At 41.0% G+C, this 22,738-nt stretch overlaps 1 protein-coding gene across 1 annotated transcript in view; it reads right to left on the bottom strand.

Moving 5' to 3' along the window:
* Positions 1-6,612: 6,612 nt before the first annotated feature.
* LOC124711988 (probable ATP-dependent RNA helicase kurz) overlaps positions 6,613-22,738 on the bottom strand; it is a 131,781-nt gene continuing 115,655 nt past the window's right edge. Inside the window, exons 15-16 of the mRNA XM_047242273.1 lie at positions 21,601-21,698; positions 6,613-6,769 (exon numbers count right to left, since the gene is read on the bottom strand). Coding sequence (XP_047098229.1) covers positions 6,693-6,769; positions 21,601-21,698 — 175 coding nt within the window. The 3' untranslated portion in view covers positions 6,613-6,692. The remainder of the gene's footprint in view (positions 6,770-21,600; positions 21,699-22,738) is intronic.

Below are 22,738 nucleotides of genomic sequence, written 5' to 3' on the forward strand. Positions count from 1 at the left end.
CCCGGTAACAGAGATTTGATCACCAAGCTATTACTGAAGATTTGTTGCATGAAGATGATCCTGTCAGTGATGAACACAGCCACTTTGGGTGGCTGGGTGGGGGGTTGGAGTGCTATAGGCTTCAAACTTCGTGATGCCATACTAAAAGAAATAGCAATGGTAGCAATATTTTCCTTAATATCTGATATTTAATTAAATTATGTTTAAGTACTAAGTAGGTATAGCCTAAGTCAATTAATTACCTTAAAGAATAAAATTATGAGAATCAATAAAAAATATTATTGCAAGAAATAACTCACATTGACAGCAAACTAATCCATTGGGGCTATTTTTTATGGGATATCTGTTGATGACACCATCAAAGAAAGTTTCTATGGGTTCCTCATCCACTTGTGTTGACACCCTCACACACTGTCATGACCCATCCAATTTTTTCATCACCCCCATACATTGTACTGAATGACCTATCCACACTGGAAGTGGAAATGGAAATGTACAGCACACATTCAACGAGTGTACTTAGTGCCTCATAGCCGATGTCAGCTCTTAAGATAAAAAGAAGCAATATCAGAAGATGAATCTTCTGATCTACAGATTTTTACATTTATCATCACTAAATTCTTGGAATGTTTTAAAACTTTCTAAATACTTCATTTTATTGCTTTCATAGCCCTGTCACTGAAACATTTCCATTTCATTATCATACTATTCCCAATTTTCTTATATTTTTCATAGTTTATTTCTTGTCCTCCTTGAATAGCACACTTTTAACTTAAGCTGCAGCCACTTACAGATTTTACTTTTGTGTTTAATTTTCTGCACATCTTCATCATATTCGCAAAGACAGTTTGATGTGTCTTAAATGTTCCAGAGTTCGAGAAGCAAGTACAGGGAGTTCTGTAACTTTGAGTGATTGGGTTTTTAAAGTTTTACTTAAGTTTGAGATGACACTCATTGTATTATTCATAGTTGCTAAAATTAAAGGAAATTCTAACCCATAATTTTTAGCAAGGTTCCTCCTGGCAAACTTGCTAAATTCGCATTGTCCTTGTATATATGTTCGCATGCCATCTGCATTTTTCTCCCTGACATTGTAATTCTGTCAGAGACAGCAAAGAACTTGGAAGAGCAGTTGAACGGAATGGACAGTGTCTTGAAAGGAGGATATAAGATGGACATCAACAAAAGCAAAACGCGGATAACTGAATGTAGTCGAAGTAAGTCGGGTGATGCTGAGGGAATTAGATTAGGAAATGAGACACTTAAAGTAGTAAAGGAGTTTTGCTATTTGGGGAGCAAAATAACTGATGATGGTTGAAGTAGAGAAGATATAAATTGTAGACTGGCAGTGGCAAGGAAAGCGTTTCTGAAGAAGAGAAATTTGTTAACATCGAGTATGGATTTAAGTATCAGGAAGTCGTTTCTGAAAGTATTTGTATGGAGTGTAGCCATGTATGGAAGTGAAACATGGACGATAAATAGTTTAGACAAGAAGAGAATAGAAGCTTTCGAAATGTGGTGCTACAGAAGAATGCTGAAGATTAGATGGGTAGATCACATAACTAAAGTGGTGGTATTGAATAGAATTGGGGAGAAGAGGAGCTTGTGGCACAACTTGACTAGAAGTAGGGATCGGTTGGTTGGACATGTTCTGAGACATCGAGGGATCACCAATTTAGTATTGGAGGGCAGCGTGGAGGGTAAACATCGTAGAGGGAGGCCAAGAGATGAATACACTAAGCAGATTCAGGAGGATGTAGGCTGCAGTAGGTACTGGGAGATGAAGAAGCTTGCACAGGATAGAGTAGCATGGAGAGCTGCATGAAAACAGTCTCAGGACTGAAGACCACAACAACAACAACATGCCATCTCAGTGGACTAGTAGCATAGGAACACAGCATGAACTTTGCAATAGGTACTCACTCAACCAGAAGCTTCAGGTATTTTTAAAACAGGCTGTTCCACAGCATACTGAATTTCATACAATACACTTTTCGTTTAATAAACTTTTTCATGCTTCTGCTAATGCCCTCAAAATTATGTAATGTGTGTTTTATTATATTGTGTTTATTCCTACAGTTACTGTGCATGTGTGACAACTCATGCCACTTTTCCTCGAGCACAGATCCCAGGCGACAGAACCACTAAAATTAGAAGCACCATTGAACAAGCACATTACTAACATATTTGACTTTTGTAGTCCTGTCATCCTCAGTTGCACATAGTATTACAGTATGTTGATAATTTTTACTTTTGGACCATCTAATTACAACTGAATGAAACAATTTTTGTGCCACACACGTTTCACCTTTGTTCTTTGCATGGCATCTTCAGGTGGCCTGGAAAATGAACATATTTTTGTTTCTACTATTTAGTTTACCTATGTATACAGAATATGTTCACATAACCCAGAGCACTGAAGACACCTTGCAAAGAATAAAGGCAAAATGCATATGGCATGAGAACTGTGTTTCATTCAGTTGTAATTAGACAGTCCAAAAGTAGAACTTATACCATACCATAACAGCATAATACTAATTTGCCACTACAAAGTTTTCAGTTATTTAAGTTCACTATCAATTGCTGTAAATATAAACCGAGCTGTAGTGCTCTTCAGTTCAACCTTTCCTTCGCTTTAAAAGATGGAGATGGTACCGCACAATGAACTAGCAATGCTTAGAAACGCTTTTAGATTCATTTTTTATCATGGAGAATTTTTTCATCTTAATTTTCAAAACCTCAGCAATGCAATTTAATAACTGTGAAGGAATATTTTTGCAAAAATATGTAGACCTTTCATTCTGAAATTTAACCCACTTTGCAAGATTAATGTTGCTTTTAGGTACTACCTTACAAATTACAGGTTTATATTTTGTTGTGTGATGAATTTCTTCCTCACTAAAGAAACACGTACTTCAAATTAAAGAAGACTGTGCTGGGCAATCTAACAACAGCTTCAGTTTCTTTTGTTTAGTTATCTGCACACGAAATGGAGTGTTTAATCCCTGAAGTTTACCATTTTGGAGTGCAGAAACTTTTGCTTGTTGTCCTCATTACCATTTCATCATCATCAATGCGCAAGTTGCCAAAGTGTCATCAAATAAAGACTTGCACTAGGTGGCCGAACAACCGCAGATGGGGTCTGCCGGTCAGTAATGCCTTTCGATCATTTCATTTGCACGTTTTTCTAACTTGGTGTGCTTTTCTAGTTTTCCAGAATTCCAGTAGCTTTCCTAAATTTAGTGAGCAGTATGGAAATGAAAACACCCTCTACCTTTTGTAGAGCCCTAACCTGATCACCGTCAAATCACAATCAATCATACTTACACCCCCCCCCCCCCCCCCTTTTTGGCTGATAATTAATTTCGCGTTCAAGATTTTGTTTACAATGACTGAAGGCTGGGTCAGAAATAGTACATTTTCTGCTTGCAGTCTGAGGAAGAGTAACTGAATAGTCAGTAAGCAATTCACTGTCACATTCACTAGCATTTCTTTCAATAAACGTCCACTCATTCGGGAGGACGACGATTCAAACCTGTGTCCAGCCATCCTGATTTAGGTTTTCTGTGATTTCCTTAAATGGCTTCAGGAAAATGCTGGGATGGTTCCTTGGAAAGGGCACAGTCAACTTCCTTCCCCATTCTTCCATAATCCGACGGGACCGATGACCTCTCTGTTTAGTCCCCTTCCCTAAATCAATCAAACAACCAACCAACTCCTACTCATTTGTGTTTTCTGCAACATGCTGTCTTTCATTAGAAAAGAAAGCAAAGTTTCTTGTTTTGGCATTGTATTTCAGCATTAACACTTCTTTTTATACCACAAATTGACAAAGACTGCAAACATATTGCATTATCACATTAGCTGACTAACCATTAATATAGCTGCATACAAAAAGTTGAAATTTATTAAAACAATGGAAGCTTATTGTTGTCATAGTGTCTAGCGGGTGGCAGCCTTTGTATTTAGATAGACCCTTATTTGCATGTATCAATACGTGCAGAGTTATCTCAACTTGTCCACTGTTGATTCCCAACATTCTGAACAGCGGCTGCCAGCAGAGTTTTTTAAGACACTACAAGCTTATTAGTTGTTACGTAACACCAACCCAGATGATAATATAAATTATTTTGAGTTTCAACGTTATATACAAATAGACATGAATTTCTCAGGGAGGGTGGGGGGTCAATTGGAGGAGGAGGCAGTGGTGGTAACCAGCTGCAGCAAGCAGAAACCTCTTGCCTGCCCACCTCACATTCACCACCGCCTCTATTTGGCAAGTCTTACTCTTGGAGGTAGAGTCAGTGCTGGAGATAACATAACCATCCCCAACTGCCCATAATCCACCAACCACCAGCATCAACCACACAGCAACTTCTGTGGATGCCTTTAGAGTGTGATAGTGCAGATGATAGAATGAAAATACAGAAGTATTGTTAAATTTTTTTGTGGTCTGATTGTTTTCTTATTTAATTTTTCTGGTGCTGACAACTTGAGCATGGTGTTTGATTTGTTCATGAACAGAAATAGGGTGTTATCTCATCTGATCTGTGAAGGTACTGGATAATTTTAGATTATGGAAGAATGCAAAATGCAAAAACTCCTTTATTGTTTGAAGAATTTCTTTGAGAGGAAAGATGTGTGGACATTTTAAAGACCTATATTGATTAAGAAAGTAGTAGTTGGTTTCTAGTTATGGTTAGATCAGGTGAACAAAGCTTACACCACCCTGGAAATTAGGGTTGTGCTCACTATCTTGCTGTGTATAATAGTGTTGTGGTAGATAGTTGTGGATGAACTTAAGTTTGCAACTGAGGGGGTAAACATAATACTCATGGAGGAGCTTATAGTGAATGGTGCTCTGCAGTATCTGGCATTTGGAGTATAAAGCCCCACGCAGCACCATGGTGGCATATGTACGTATTTGTCACCTGCTGAATTATCTCCTGCTGGGGTTGCTAGTTCTTAAAGAGTCCTTTGGGAAGACGATGGTTCGGTGGCTTCCACGAAGACTTGAATTCTGATGTGATTTCTCTTTGATTTGAACACAATATTGATGTACACCATCCTAATTAGAGGACACGAGACCTCAACAATATGATCTGCTTCTATCAGACACATTAGTTACTTATTTTCTGATCAACCAACCTCTTTCCTGGGCCATCATTTCGTACAAAGTTTGTGCATGCGACACCAGCTGAAGCACATCATCAGAACTCATTAATTACGAAAACTTATAAACTACTCTGTTATACCACACATCATGAGATATCTATGATACAATGACATTATGTAATGATATATTTCTGGTTTTGCTTGTGCCATTTGTTCTTTGGCATTTTGTCACATCGAGTGGCATCTTGATTCTTCCTTACTTACTGGTGTAACGAAGTTGCTGGCTTGCCTCCTTGAGTGGCAGCAGCAGCAGCGCTTATCGAGACTAGTACTGACATACTATCTTTGGTGGGACCGCTAGTATTTCCGGGTGGTAATGGTGTGTGTGGTAGTCAGTCGGTTGGGATGGAGCAGCGAGGAAGTCTCCACAGTGTGAGGGCCAGGTCAGGACTGCTAGCAGCGTGCACGCGCTGTTGGATTGTGAGGTGCTAGCTGCGAGAGCGACAAAGTTCGTTGCCCACCGAACCTGGATGCTGAAGTTGAATGATCAGTTAACCTGTTATGAAACCTCAACTATTATGACATCTCTTCGTTCATTTGCGGGTTGTTGCTCCCTGGGCTGTTCGGACTAGAGCAACGTATGATGAGTTGGGAGTCGGCAAAATCTTGCAGCTGTCTTCCTATATTGTGATTAATTATCAAATTGACTGTTACTTGCCAGTGAAGTGCACCAGTGGTATTTTCTGCCCTGCGGCTGTTAACATCCCAGTTACCTGCCCTGGTTGTTAGCGTAGTTTCCTGACAGTGTGCCTTTCCTCGTCATGTTGGTGCTGTCCAGAACGGTATGCAGTTCGACAGCCTTTTAAGTTGTTTGGTTCATGTTTTCTTTAGAGTGGTTATTGTTCCCTTGGCTGTTTTTAGACGCCAATTTCTGAAGACGTAGTGCTGTTTGTATCCTTGTACTCAGCTGATATTTTCCATCGTTGTGCCATTGGTCGGACGGAAGGGAATTGGTTAAATTGTTGGTCGATCCTTGGGCCATCCCTAGTTTGGGTTGCCATCCGATTATTTAACTTCAACTCAATTACATGTTTTTTTCTCTCTTTTTTAAAAAATTTACCTTCTATTTTTAATTGCTTTTGATTTCTAAGCCAAGCCTTCAGCCGTTCTTGTTTTTGGTGTGGTTTTGGGCCTTCAGCCCAGAAAGCATCTCAAGTTTTCTTTAACTAGGCCTTCAGCCATATTGTCTAGTTGTGATGTTTTAAAGCAATGTGTAAATCAGTGGTTCTTAGAAAAATAAAGTTGTGTGTGATTGTGTGACTCACAGTAACTGTTTACGGCCCCATCCATAATTGTAACCTTATCCTGTGTGCTCTCTGAGTACCTACCATCCAGGTTCCAGCTTGACAGTCAGACTTGATGATTTCAATGCAACCAATCTGCAATTTATTTTTAATATGGTACAAGAAAAATGAAGTTACTGACACACTACATTAATTAACAAATATAAATAATATTTATTTAACAAATATTACAAAAATACATACAATTATCTTTACACTCATCACAATATATCTCTATACAGGTGGCCACAGCAATGCAGCTTCATTATAAGCAGATTCTGGCAGCCATTTTTGATAAGCTTCCAATAAATCTGAAACATAAATTAAAATTATTTACATAATGAAAGATATAATTTATTTTCATTGAAACATTACTCATTATTATACATGAATTAAAAAGTGAAATTGCTCTGTAGTATATGAATTACTAATAAAACTGGTCATCTGATCTGGTTAACCGGCTAGTATGTCACATATCTGAGTTGTGTGCTGCCTCTAGTTATCTCTCGTGCCACTACAGACGCCAATGAGCAATTGGAGGCTGGCTGGAATAAATGAAGGGGCAGTGACTTGACTACCAATGTAGCTATGAGAAGGAGTCAAATGAAAACCTCTTAAAAGTGTAGTTAATCGACATTTCACACCAAAGTTCTGCAAGTTCACAGTACGGAATGCCCTACGGGTAGCAGCACACAACAAACTTGTGAAACGCGGCCATAATACCAGCTCAAAATGGCTGCCCTGCTTGCGACATTCATGAAGGAATAACAGCATTCTGCCATATGTTTTCTAAGCAGTGAAGGTATGCTGGGTTGGTCGGTTAATTTTGGGGGAGGGAACCAAACAGCGAGGCCATCAGTACCATGAACTAGGATGGCAGAAATCAAGGGAGGAATAACACAAACAGCATAGTCCAGTGAAGGGGAAGGGATAATGTGCAAACAAAGACAGAAAAGGAACATCAGGGCAGCAGGATGAAGAAAGAACAGGAGGGGGGTGGGCAGAAATAGGGAGAGCAGGGGTGCCCTAGAAATGCTATGCACGGTGGGGCACCAGCACCACCACCCAATTGTCCCCCCGACACACGCACAGTACCACACCATTATTATGATACAATGGGGACAATACACAAGAAACGGGGGAAAAAACAGCACAACAGATCAGACAGAATGTACAGAAAAGGTGGGGAGTATCTGGCCAGTGCGGAGGCAAGGTAAAGGACTCCATAATCAATGCCTACGCTAATTGAGGGACTCAAATTCCAGAGGAAAATTCAAGGACTCATACCTGAAAGTACAAACCACTTTTATGAATAAAACTGAGGACAGATGTAACCATGTGAGAGTCATCCACTAATACCCAAGACAAGGAAGATGGGATGCCATATTTAGTGTGAAGGCCCAAAAGGCATGGGCAGTCCAACAAAATATGGATCACCGTGGGCACACCACCACAACTCCAAAGGTGAAAAGGGGGGAGGGGGTCATTTTGTGGAGTAAAAGCCTATAGGTCAACCTAGTATGGTCAACAAGAGGATGGCAGAGGATGACAGATTCCCATTGGGAGAGACAGAGGGAAGAACACACATTGTGGATGTCTCCTTGGTGGCGTGTGAAGTTTATTAGATGGGGGCGGGGGGGGTGTAGTCTCCCAACAGTCAGCCTACAATTGAGCAAAAATGAATTTAATGTAGGGTACAGAGAACGGGGGGAGAGAGAGGGGTGGTGGTAGGTGGCCAACCCCCAACCAGACGATCAGCAAGTTCATTGCCCGAGATACGTATGTGGCCAGGGACCCAAAGGAAGTTGACCAACCGAGCAGCATCTGCTGGGTCATGGTTGGCAGAGACCAGAGGATGGAGGGAAAAACGCTGAGCAATAGACTGAAAGCCACTCATTGAGTCTGTACTTAACAAAACTCAGGTGACGGCGGACCATTTAATAAAGCACAACAGGGCCCAATAGATGGCCATCAATTCCGCAGTAAACACTTCTCTCAAGGCAGACAACAGATGGTGTTCTGTGCCAACAGAAGATGTGTCGGCACATCCCACATGATCAGCAGATTTAGAACCATCAATGTAAAAAACAATGATATCCTGAAACTACTGTAAGAGTGTATGGAAAAAACAACGGAACACCATTGGAGCAATGGAGGCAACAGGCAGGCGATGATCCAAAGCAGCAAAAATAATAGAATAGGAGTGGAGAGTAGGGGAAGAGCAGACAGGAAACCAGGAGTTGGGACTGGAAAATTGAAAGGGGATGGATCCCAGCATCAACCAGAAGACTATTGACAGGACTAGTGTGAAAGGTACCCAGCGGTATAAGGATATCAGTATGGTGAATTGGGTCCCAGAGGAGCAGTGTGGAAGGGGCAGCTGATCCAGCATCAGCCAGAAGACTATTGACAGGACTAGTGTGAAAGGTACCCAGTGCTAAAAGGATATCAGTATGGTGAATTGGGTCCCAGAGGAGCAGTGTGGAAGGGGCAGCTGATCCATAAACTTGACAACCATAATCCAGATGAGACAGCCTGGTAAAGTCGGAGATGGTTGGAATGATCCGCCTCCCAAGAGGTGTGGGCAAGGAAGCATAGAACATTGAGGTTATACAAACAGCCAACCTTCAGATGACGGACGGATATGGGGCAATCAAGTAAGCTTGTTGTCATAAAGAAGACCCAAGAAAGGGAGCTGGGGGGCCACGGTCTGGTGTTGGGCATCAACTTAAAGTTCTGGATTAGGATGGACCATAGTAAAGCAACAGAAATGCACCACCATCAACTTAAGGGGAGGGAACTGAAAACCGTGTGAAAGTGTCCACATGGAAGCATGCTGGATGACACTCTGGAGCTCTCATTCTGCAGAGGCCACCGAGTCATAGCTAGCCCAAATACAGAAATAATCCACGTAGAGAACAAGGTGACCAACAATCTGGAAGAGGACACAAGTCCATTAATAGTGATTAGAGTCCTGTGGAACACCGTTCTCCTGGGTCCACTGAGAGCTGAGAACTGCACCAAACAGGACTCTGAACAATCAATGGGAGAGGAACTGGTGAGTAATAATGGGGAGGGGGCCTTGAAGACCCCATTCATGGAGCATAAGGAGGATGTGATGGTGCTAAGCTGTGCCATAAGTCTTACAAAGATCAAAGAAAATTGTGATAAGATGGCAGCATTGAGAAAATGCATGCTGAACTGCAGTTTTCAATTGAAGCAGATGACTGATCCGAGGTCATATCTCCCAAAGGCCACACTGGTAAGGAGATAAAAGGTCCTGAGATTCAAAGACCCAATTGAGCTGATGAGCCACCATCCATTCTTGTGCTTTGCAGGAGACATTAGTCAGGCTGACGGGTCAGTAACAATCCAGGGATGATGGAACCTTGCCATGCTTAAGGATATGAACCACAATGCTGTCTATCAATTGAGAGGGGAAAATGCCTTGGAGCCAAATACATTTAAACATCTGGAGGAGATACTGGCATTGAGGAGGACTGAGGTGTTGAATCTACTGGTTATGGGTGGAATCAGGGCCAAAAGCTGAATCATGGGAAGAAGGGAGAGCCAGAAGAAGCAAAAGCCGGAAGTTCCCATTCAGTAAAAGGTTCACCGCGTAGAAGTGATGATCACAGATAGCAGTGGCAATAACCATGCTCCACCACTGAACTGGCTGTAGACGAACGAAGCCCATCAAGCAGGGAATGGCAATGCCAGCAATGTGGATTATCTTTTTCTGACAGATTATGGATGACTTCATCAATACAACCTGACAAAGAGTGTGGAAATGTGATCTGGGAGATATATAGAGGCCAATCAGCATGATGGCAAGACCATGTGAGGTAAACTGGTCATCAGAGGGTGGAAAGGGAACCAAAGAATCAACGGGAAGTGGTCATGTCACAGAGGTCATTGTGTGGCAGCCAGTGTAAGGAAGGAAGAAGGGAAGGGTAGGGGAAGAGAGTGAAAGATCAATGGCAGAGAAAGTGCCATTTGCAGCACTGAAGTGAGTAGGAGACCCACCATTAAGAAGGCACAGGTGATGGTCCACAAGAAATTGGTCAATGACGAACCCCTGGCTAGATGACGGAGTTCCGTCCCACGAAGAGTGATAGGCATCAAAATCTCCAAGGAAGGGAGAGGGGGAGTTAGGGCAGCAGATGTAGGTGGCTTGTCAGGAGGGATACAGAGATTGCAAACTGTGACAGCAGAGTCCAAGCAGACCTGAATGGCAACCACTTTAAACTGAGTATGAAGAGGGATCCATGTACTAACAATATCTGTATGGACCAATGTGCAGAAGCCACCGGAGCTGTCGTGCGGCTGACCTGTTTCACATAGAAAGCACAGAACCCACGAAGGGTCATTAAAATGAGATTCCTGAAGAATGACACAAGCTGCTGAGTAAAAGACAATAAGTGATTGCAGCTCTGGGAGGTTACGGTAGTATCCATTACAGTTCCACTGAATAATCATGGAGTGGGTATCCACATGAGAGGCGATGTGGCTGGAGACAAACATGCCGCTGGGTCACCACGTCACCATAGACGATGGAATGACACCCATAAATATGATGACTCAGAGGAGGAGATAGAACAACCGGGGGAAGGGGATGGGGGCTTGTCCTCCTCCTCCTCTTTCATAGGTTGAGGAGGACAGGGCACAGAGGGTCAGTAAGCTTCTGCAAGATCTGAAATCAAATGAGAGTGGGCAACTTTGGAGTGCATAGACTGTGTGTCATGTGGCCGAGTTGTGGTAGCCTCCAGCCAGAGGAAGAAGTCCTGGGAGGGAGCCCTAGCACTAGTGGGTGCTGAAGGAGGAGGGCACTTCTTCAGCCAGGTAGGGGAGCGGCACATGGAGGGGAGGGTGGGGGAACTGCATGGCAGGGGGAGAGAAAAAGGGATGGGAGTGGGATAAGAAAGAGGGAGGAGGGGGAAAGGACATAACAGAGGCAAAAGCAGAAGTCATTGATACATGATGAAGTCAGTTAAATTTCTGACAAGCCTTAGTATAAAATAAACAATCCAGGGACTTATACTCTTATATCTTCTTTTCTTTCTTATACACCGGGCAATATGATGAGCGTGGAGAGTGACAATTTACACACACAGGTGGCGGAATGCAGGGGTTCCCCTCCTGGAGTGGATGTCCATAGTCACCACATAGAGGGTCCGCCATACATCGGGAAGATGTGCACGAAACACAAGCACCGAAAGCACCTCATGGGTGGTGGGACATATTGTTTCATGTCACACCAATAACACACAGCCTTTACCTTCTCTGGGAGAGTATCTCCCTGAAAAGCCAGAATAAGGGCGCCTACATCAGTGCGGTTGTCTTAACAACTTTTCTGCATGCACCAAACAAAATGAATGCTCCATCATTTCAGATTGACCCGGAATTCCTCATCAGTTTGAAGGATGAGATCCCTGTGAAAAATGACTCCCTGGACCCTATTCAATGAATAGTGAGGTGTAATGTACAATGGGGCATCATCAAGACGATCACAAGCACGAAGAGCTGCAAACTGGGTAGCAGAAGAGGTTTTGATCAAAAGGAACCCGACCGCATCTTCCTGAGACTCTCCGCTTCACCAAACTTGTCTTTGATATTTTCTGCAAAAAATTACGGCTTTGTGGTGGTGAATGTATCCCCATCCGTCCTACTACAGACCAGATACCGTGGAAATTGTTTCACTCCAAGCTGACAAGTTTGGCTCTCCTCCCAGGGTGTGGCCAGGGAAGCGCTGGCCACAGGGTCGTTTTGCACACAAAGCATCTGCCCTGATACCACCACTCGTCAGGGTCTCTCCCCATGGGTGCCACCTGGAAACAGCATGGGCCTTACAGCATGGTGGCTGTTGCTGGGAGTGCCAATGCTCTGTAATCCTAGGCATAAATGGGGAGGCAATAGCTCAAGTATCAGAAGTGTGATCCCTGTGTTGTAAGGGTGCTCAGATGGATGGGTACAAGACAGCCCCACCAGACAGACTGGCTACATATGCTGATGATCTAATGGTGCAGAGGGGGGCTACAGTGGGAAAGGAAGGAGGGAGAGGAATACACACTATAGACACTAGGGAGGGAGTTTTTTCCCAAATGGCTCACACTACAGACAGAAAATGTAAAAGTGGAGGTCAAACTCCAAAAGGAGATCAAAAACACCAAAAGTAAGGATGAAAGAGAAAAGGCAAGGGGAACAAAATGCAAGGAATACAGGAAACCAGGCGGATAGCCAGGTCGGCATAAGAGAGAACAAAGAGTGGGAAAAGAGGGGGCAGTGGGGAATGAGGGGCAGCAGGGAAAGAGCAAGGATGGGGAGGGAGGGGCACAGTGAAGGAAATGCAGTTTGGGAATGAAGACTGGGCAGTAATAGCTCGGGGACCCATAGGCACCATGTATGAACTCACGAAAGAATCATGAGCTCTCTGGGATAGCAATGATGGTACAAAATGTATCTAAATCCATCAGCAAATGAAGGTCTAGTATGGTGATGCATGTCTATCACTGCGGAAAATGTACGAATGGAATATTTAAGTTCAGAAATTGCTTGAATTCCATGACAGACACCTAGGTCAGGCACACCATGATGTGACACTAGAGTCCACTGCAGCCGTTGAAGCGATTGTGATGGGAAATGATCTTGTGATGACGGATGAAACAGTGACAAATCTGAACATTAGTCATGGCTCAGCACTTCACATTAGCGTAAGTTTCACAAAGTATCTGCAAGATGGATGCTATTGAAAGAAGGCCACACTGACATCTGTGAACAACTACTGCAGTACTTTGAAGCAGAAGGTAATTGCACCTAGTGATTACCCCATATCTCGACCATTCAGAGAGGACATCGGAGGAAAGAAATTTTGTTCTGATGATGAGGTGCAGCAGGAGATGCACGAGTGGTGTGCACATAACCAAAAGGATTTTTTTCAGAGGAATCTGTGCATTTCCTATGTGCTGACGGAAGCGTGTTGAACACCAGAGAGACTATGTTTCCAGTTTTGTTCACAAAAAAAAAAAAAAAAAAGAAAAAGTTTTTAAATATATATAAGATTTTCATTTGACTTCTTGTAGTTAGAGCTGTAGATAACCCTTGGCTTAAAGATAGCAGACAGACATCGACACTTCATATTCTGATATGCTTTACGTATCTTACAGAGAATCAGATCTGTTGAAAGGCTTACATTGATTCATGAATTCTTTTTGGAACAGTGCTTTATCCGAGAACAATATTACATTTGTAACTGGAAAATAATTTTTGTATTTTAGTTATGTCAAAACAGAGATAAGATGAGTGGCACTGTTTTGAAGGACTCTTGGGCCAAGAGGAACATACATGTAGATGTGTGGGTGGGAGGAGAAAAACATAAATCTCTAAAATCATAAAAATGAACAAATTATATTTAAAAGTAAGACAAATTTTTTCTCAGCACATAGATAATCCAGAACAAAAGACAGCCCTAACTTTTACATTGGATAAAATTTCCTTTTATTGATGATGATAGAAATTTAATCATAAACACCATCTCTGACATACAATTAGAATGATAACATGACAGTTGAGCATCTACATCTACGCGATTACTCTGCTATTCACAACAAAGTGCCTGGGAGAGGGTTCAATGAACCACCTTCCAGCTGTCTCTCTACTGTTCCACTCTCGAATGGCACGCAGGAAAAGCGAGCACTTAAATTTTTCTGTGCAAGCCCTGATTTCCCTTATTTTATCGTGCTGATCATTTCTCCCTATGTAGGTGGGTGCCAACAGAATGTTTTCACAGTCGGAGGAGAAAACTGGTGATTGAAATTTCATGAGAAAATCCCGCCGCAACAAAAAACGCCTTTGTTTTAATGATTGCCAATCCAATTCACGTACTATGTCTGTGACACTATCTCCCCTATTTCACAATAATACAAAATGAGCTGCCCTTTTTTGTATTTTTTTGATGTCATCCATCAGTCCCACCTGATGCGGATCCCACACTGCACAGCAATACTCCAGAATAGGGCAGACAAGCGTAGTGTAAGCAGTCTATTTAGTAGACCTGTTGCACCTTCTAAGTGTTCTGCCAATGAATCACAGTCTTTGGTTTGCTCTACCCACAATATTATCTATGTGATCATACCAATTTAGGTTATTTGTAATTGTAATCCCTAAGTATTTAGCTGAATTTACAGCCTTCAGATTTGTGTGACTTATCAGGTAATCGAAATTTAGCTGATTTCTTTTAGTACTCATGTGAACAACTTAACACTTTTCTTTATTCAGGGTCAATTGCCACTTTTCGTACCATACAGATATCTTATCTAAATCATTTTGCAAGTCGTTTTGATCATCTGATGACTTTACACGACAGTAAATGACAGCATCATCTGCAAACAACCTAACACGGCTACTCATATTCCACGTGGTCACCACCATTTGTTATGAATTTTGGCCAAAGATAAATAAGAGCTTAAGTGCTGTGCTGTGATCGTAGAAACCTGACCATCTGAGGTGAGCCAAAAGCACCTGAGCCTGGAAAATATTGATCAGGAATAATAGAGGGCCCATAACACTTCCTTGGGGAACACCAGATATTACTTCTGTTTTACTTGATGACTTTCCGTCTATTACTACGAACTGTGACCTTTCTGACAGGAAATCATGAATCCAGTCGCACAACTGAGGCGATACTCTGTAGGCACGCAATTTGGTTAGAACACGCTTGTGAGGAAAGGTGTCGAAAGCCTTCTGGAAATGTAAAAATATGGAATCAATTTGACATCCCCTGTCAATAGCATTTATTACTTCAGGAGTGTAAAGAGCTAGTTTTGTTTCACAAGAATGATATTTTCTGAATCCGTGCTGACTATATGTCAATAAATCGTTTTCTTTGAAGGACATCATAATGTTCGAATACAGTATACTTTCGAGGTACTTCACAATGTTCGAATACAGTATATGTTCTAAAACCCTACTGCAAATCGACATTAGTGATATAGGCCAGTAATTCAGCGGATTACTCCTACTTCCCTTTTTGGGTATTGGTGTGACTTGAGCAATTTCCCAGTCTTTAGGTACAGATCTTCCTGTAAGCAAGTGGTTGTATATAATTGCTAAATATGGAGCTATTTTATGAGCATATTCTGAGAGGAACCTGACTGGTATACAATCTGGACCGGAGGCCTTGCCTTTATTAAGTGATTTAAGCTGCTTTGGTACACCGAGGATATCTACTTCTATATTTCTCATCTTGACAGTTGTTCTTGACTGGAATCCAGGAATATTTACTTTGTCTTCTTTGGTGAAGGAGCTTTGGAAAACCATGTTTAATAACTATACTTTAGTGGCACCGTTGTCATCGTGCAGTGAAGGTATTGATTGCCTCTTGCCACTGGTGTGCTTTATGTATGACCAGAATCTCTTTGGGTTTTCTGCCAGATTTCGAGACAGAATTTCTGCTGTGGAAGTTATTAAAAGCATCTAGCATTGAAGTACGCACTATATTTTAAACTTCTATAAAACTTTGCCAATCTTGGGGATTTTGCGTTCTTTTAAATTTGGTATGCTTTTTTTTGTTGTTTCTGCAACAACAATCTGACCTGTTTCGTGTACCATGGGGAATCAGTACCATCACTTATTACTTTATGTGGTATATATCTCTCAATTGCTGCTGATACTATCTCTTTGAAAAAATTCCACAACTTTTCTACACTTACATGATCAGATCGGAAGGAGTGACGACTGTCTCTTAAAAAGGTGTTAAGAGCATTTTTATCAGCTTTTGTAAATAGATATACTTCGCATTTCTTTTTTATGGTTGTAGGTGTTACGGTATTCAGCCTAGCAGCAACTGGCTTGTGGTCGCTAATCCCTGTATTCGTCACAGCACTCACTATTTGTCCAGGATTATTTGTTGCTAAAAGGTCAAGTATGCTTTCGCAACCATTTACGCTTCGAGTGGGCTCATGAACTAATTGTTCAAAATAATTTTCTGAGATAGCATTCAGTACAATTTTAGATGACTTTTATGCCTGCCACCGGCTTTAAATGTATAATATTTCCAGCATATCAAGGGTAGATTGAAGTCACCACTGACTATAATTGTATGAGCGGGGTACTTATTTGAAATGAGAGTCAAGTTTTCTTTGAACTGTTCAGCAACTATATCTTCTGAGTTGGGGGGTTGGTAAAACGAGCCAATTAACAGTTTAGTCCGATTGTCAGATATAACCTCTACCCATACTATTTCAGATGAACTATCTACTTCAATTTCGCTACAAGGCAAACTACCCCTGATAGCAATAAATACTCCACCATCAACTGTATTTAATCTTTCCTTTCTGAACACTATTAGATCGTTTGAAAAAATTTCAGATGAACTTATTTCTGGCTTTAGCCAGCTCTCTGTACCTACAACTATTTGAGCTTCAGTGCTTTCTATTAGAGCTTGGAGCTCTGGTTCTTTCCCAACACAGCTATGACAATTTACAACTACAAAACCAATCATTTCTACAACTACTTTACTCTGTTTTACCTGCCCACTTTTAAACGGACGCCCCTTCTGTGGTTCCCTGAGACCCTCTAACCTAAAAAACATCCCAGTCCCTTCCACACAGCCCCCACTATCCGTGTAGCTGCCTCCTGTGTGTAGTGGACTCCTGACCTATTAAGCAGAACCCGTAAACCCACCACCCAATGGCGCAAGTCAAGGAATCTGCAGCCTACACGATCACAGAAACGCCTGACCTCTGATTCAGACCCTCCACTTGGCTCTGCATCAAAAGACCACAGTCGGTTCTAATGACAATGCTGCAGATGGTGAGCTCTGCTTTAATCTTGGAAGCAAGACTGGCAGTCTTTACCATTTCTGCTAGCCGCCCGAAACCAGACAGAATCTGTTCTGATCAAAAGCGACACACATCATTGGTACCAACATGAGCCACCATCTGCAGTTGGCTGCACCCTGTACTCTTCATGGCATCCGGAAGCACCCTTTCCACATCCGGAATGACTCCCACCCCCTGGAATGCGCACAGAGTGCACACTGGCTTCCTTCCCCTCCTTGGCAGCCATGTTCCTAAGGGGCCCCATTACACGCCTAACGTTGGAGCTCCCAACTACCAGCAAACCCACGCTCTGTGAATGCCCAGACCTTGAGGGCCAAGAAGCTTCCTCTGGAACAGAGTAGACAACTGCATCCGGCTCAGATACATTGTCAGCCACAAATAATGCCCGAAACCCGTTCGTCGAACGAATTGGGGAGGCCCTACGATAGGCCCCTTGGAAAGTTTTTCGCTGCCTGCCAGACTTTGGAATGATCTCCAACTCCACCAGGGGTGAGGGGTCAACCTCAGTGCAGGCAGTACCCAGGGCGGCCACAGCAGTGGATCGATCGGAGGACACGTGGGACGTGCTCGACGTCCCTCGCAGTTGCATCACATATATGACAAAGAAAAATGTCATAGTTTATAAATAATGTCAACGGACCCTTAAAATGTAAATAAATAGCATTCACACAACCACCAAATATATATTTTGGAATCATACTGGGCACTGAGCAAAGATAATTGCAGGCGAGTGAAATCTTAATTACAGGAAAGGTTCATTCATTAACATTAAAGTCAAGAATTGTAAAGTGTAAATGGCAATGTCCGTCTAAAGTAAAATTATTGAACAGTAATTAAAATTGAATAACAACTTCATTTTAACAGGTAATGTCATTCATGGGACATATTGCCAAGTGATTTCATTAGCTGGACTGTAGTGTTGAAAGTCAAAGTAACCAAACTGAACAAGTAATTAAAGCTGAAAGCTGAATCAAATGGAAGCTGAATGTTGTGGCCATCCAGGAAACATTATGAAGAGTAGTAATTAAAATGAACAACATTTTGATTTTGTTTGAATTCTGGGGTTTAGCATCTTCTATAGTGTCATATTTCTTTCAGCAGTGTGTATTAACAAAACTATTGTAAAACTGGAAAAAATTGTCTAGGGCTTTTTGCAACAGAAAATGATAAATACAGGGGTATTCAAAAAGAGGCAACAGATTTCAAACATTTATTGCTTCCAAACTACAAAAGATAGAAACAATTCCAATGTTCCTGAAAGATAAAAGTTCAAATTTCAATGTGCGTACCATGCGTATCATGATTTTCATTTTAATGCAGAGTGGAATTTCTTCACAAGTCACGGTAAAAATGTTTGTGATAGTATTGGTGATGTAATTAAGCATATGGCTCCATGACCTAGTCTGTAGCATCGCCCAGAGCACAACATTCTATCACGTCTGCAATTATCTACCTGGGTACAGAAAAATACCTCCGCCATACGATCATTTCATGTTTTGGAGGTTGAGGTGAAATCTATCGAAGAGTTGCTAAAAAGCAGAATGGAACATGTTAAAGCTATTGCAGGCACAAGGAGCCACCATCACTTTTCTCCAGCAGACACTGATAATGTGCAGTTGAGCAGACTGTCTGGTTATAATTATAAGTTCTTGCACACCATGTGTCTTCAACATGTCCGATCATGGATTCAGAAGCAAATGTAACAACATACAACCAAGTTGCTATGTTGTTGCTATTTATGACAACAAATGGTACTTTGCATGGTTGTGAAGTAGAAGGTGATGTACTAGTGAACTTCATGGCACCAGTAGGACCAGCAAGATCATTTCAATGGACACATTTGACAGATGTGTTGGATTCCTTTGTAACATATTCTTATGGCAGTTACAGTTCCTACCAGTGTGTTAGGAAGGCAGTACAATTTTACATTCAATATACAGAATACAGTAGCTACAGCATAGGAAAACTTCTGCTGAAAGCACAAGCAACTGGTTTTTGGCAGTTAAGGCGCATTAAACACTTAATGATAGGTTGTGTTGATCAATCTATATAAAAAAAAAAAAAAATGGAAATGAGTGTATGGCATTGTTGGCCGGGAGGCCCCATGCGGGGGCTTTCGGCCGCCGTACTGCAATTCCTTTATAGTTGACACCACACAACACCCAGGACTATGTTACAATATTAGAGAGGAAAATTGCTACTCACCATATAGCAGAGATGTTGAGTCGCAATAGGCGTAACAAAAAGATTCACACAATTACTTACATACACACACGCGTGCGTGCACACACACACACACACACGTTTGCAGTCTCAGAAAAATGAAACCACTCTGTAGTGAGAAGGTACTTTCCTCTCTAATATAGGTTACGTTCCATCCTGGATTTTCCATTGCTTGATTTCTACCTATATAATGTTGCTTAGTGATTAAACAATTTGGGTGGGGGTGGGGGAATAAGAAGAGTTCAAGACATTTTTTTTCCAAATTGTGTTCTGCAACAATGGTCATATCACCAAATGTATCTCTGTCAACTTCTGTGATCCACAAATGCCTTGCAATAATACAGTGAAATTTTGAGAGATGTTACATTATGATCTACTTACGCAGTGTACAAAATTTGGGTTGGATAGCACTTGTCCCTTTTGTGCTACCACACTTTGAAAGCCTACATTTTTCTGGTGATTTTTCAGTTTTTGTATTTTCCTGAGCACGTAACTCAGTATGTGTGGAAAGTATGGTAATGATGTATTTAGCCCACATCAGGCTTACTAGAAAAATGCTATCCCCTTCCTGAGTGAATTACATTTGGCATGGCAGGTACCTAAATATATGTATATTTTTTAACATGTTACATTTTTTATTGCATTTTTTACTTTTTCCCAGAAAGATGTTGGGTGTTTTGATACATTGTGTGTGTTCCTTCAGTGGATGTTACTCGGTGATAAAAATTTCATTTGATTGTGAGGAATAGTTCCTAAGATGTTAAGCCCTGAGGTTTGCTCTGAAGATAGATTGCCCAGTGCAGGTTGTATTTTCCGGGTCACACCACCTTTTTTCACAAGCGATAATTCAGAACTAATTTTCAGGGGAGCATTCCACACATGGTAGCATTCATGTGCTCAACTTCAGCCAAATCTGAGACTACGAGCTGGAGCCCCTGGTTGAACTGACAAGGAATGACTTTTCTGTCAGTATTTACCTAAATAGGATAAAGGAACCTCTGGTTTTAAAAGCAAACGTCAGCATACACTTTTATTTCCATTATCCCTATGATAGTCTTTGATACATTGTTAACCAGAGGATTATCACTTTCAGAAATTTACCACTGATCTCCTTGGGAAATGGTGAAAAGTTTTTCTCTGAAATGATCATTTAAATGAAAAATATATTAATGTTGTTTACAATAAAATTTAGAGCAAGTAGGTACTGTATGGTTTAGCAGTTCAGTCACATGTGGAAACTAACCAACTGAAATTAGAATAATTGTGAGAGTCTCATCTAAATAAACTTTAATGAGAGACATGTTTATAATACCATCAGCTGCTGTGTAAACTTTATTGAAATGCAATACTAATTTTGGTATATGTGGACCATCTTCTGGCACTGAACAAAAATTCATTTTAGCACCTTGCTTTCATATTTATTAAACAATAGTTGCCTTATTATTGTGTAAAGTTTTCTCATTTAAGTCAATATTAAGGCAACTATGTTTAATACATGAGAAAGCAACATGTTATAACGACTTTTAGCCCAGTGCCAAACATGGTCCACATAATCATAAACTAATAGTACATTACAATAATGTTTATATTGCAGCTGATAGTGTATATAAAATGCCTTTAATTAAACATACTAAATACTTGAACAAATATTTCATGAATAAACTTTGAAAATTTTTCAAACAATGGAAAATTGGTGCTGGAATCAGAACAATATGAAATAGATTGCTACGCACCACACAGCAGAGGCACCGAGCGGCAGACAGGCACATTGAAAGAAGAATGTGTGATATTATAAGCTACTGGACAGAGTCCTCCTTTAGATGTAGAATAGTCTTAGTGCCTGGAGACAACAGCAACCATGTGTGTATGAAAGTGCATGTTTCCTCCTACATCTGAAGGAGGACTCTCGTCTGATAGCTTATAATATCAAAAGTCTTATTTCTACATAATCTGTCTGCCACTCAATGCCTCCTCTTTGAAAATACACTTAAAAACATCCATGGTGTCTTACATTGTAAATACAGTTACTAAATCATCATACTTATTTCTCATTGTAGGTAGCACTAATAATTATGACTTACACTTTGGGTTGTCTTTCCACACATCAAGAAGTTTTCTGCGCGAGTCTGCTCCTTCAGATGCAAGAACCCTCAGCAAAATTTCTGTTCTTGGCTGTAAGCTGTAATCAAATTGCTAGTTGTAATCAAAATTTACTTCTCTTGAGAATCTATAAAATCGAAGTACAAAATAATACAATTTTTGTGTATTTTTACAGAATATTTCTGAGTTGCATATGTACTTTTTCTTTCAATTTATTCCTTAAAACAACAGATCCATATTATTATTATGAATAAACAATCATTTCAGCTTCCTTATGATTACTGTCTGTTGTGGAACATACTTTATGAATTCATGTTCTTTCTTATCTCTCTCAATGCATTTCATACTCTCAGTTTCATATTAGGGAACTTCAATAAATATCAGTCAGTACTTCCTGATACACTTGTGCTTAGCAATAATGGTTGGTTATTCACTATATTTCTGCAATAAACTGATTTCAGTTAGGAAGACTGTAATATTACAAATGGTCATTTAATTAAGGGACTAAATATAATAATTTCAAGAACACCATTATTTTCAGCTGAGATGCCTCAATTCACTATGTCACCTGATTAAATTTCTACACACTTTATCAATACTAATAACATACAGTAATGAAATTCTCCAAAACTGGAGCAATGTGGCATTTGTTTTACATCACTAGAATGGGGACAGACAAAAAAAGTAGTTTGGCCTGGAATCTCACTGGCTGGAGCAGAATTGTTTCAGTTATGAGTCCTGTTGGAAAGTGGGTTGCAGTGACAAGTGAAGACATGCCTGCAGATGCCCCAGACAGTGATGGGATACCAAACTCAATTTTGCCCATCATACGGCCCCACAACCAGGAGGGAAAGAGTGACATTGCATTTCACAGCAGCAGCCTTACAATACATCTGTACCGTGATGACATTCTACACCCCATTTTGTTGCCCTGCATTGCGAGCCATCCTGGGCTTACATTTCAGCAAGATACAGGGAGAGAGTTTCAACTGTTTATCTTTCTGCCTGCCAAACCCTATCTTGGCCAGCAAGGTCACCAGATTTCTACCCAATTGAGAACATTTGGAGCATTATGAGCAAGTTCCTGCAACCAGCTTGAGGTTTTAATGGTATTATGTG

This window comes from Schistocerca piceifrons, chromosome 8 (assembly GCF_021461385.2).
Source record: "Schistocerca piceifrons isolate TAMUIC-IGC-003096 chromosome 8, iqSchPice1.1, whole genome shotgun sequence".
NCBI lineage: Eukaryota > Metazoa > Arthropoda > Insecta > Orthoptera > Acrididae > Schistocerca > Schistocerca piceifrons.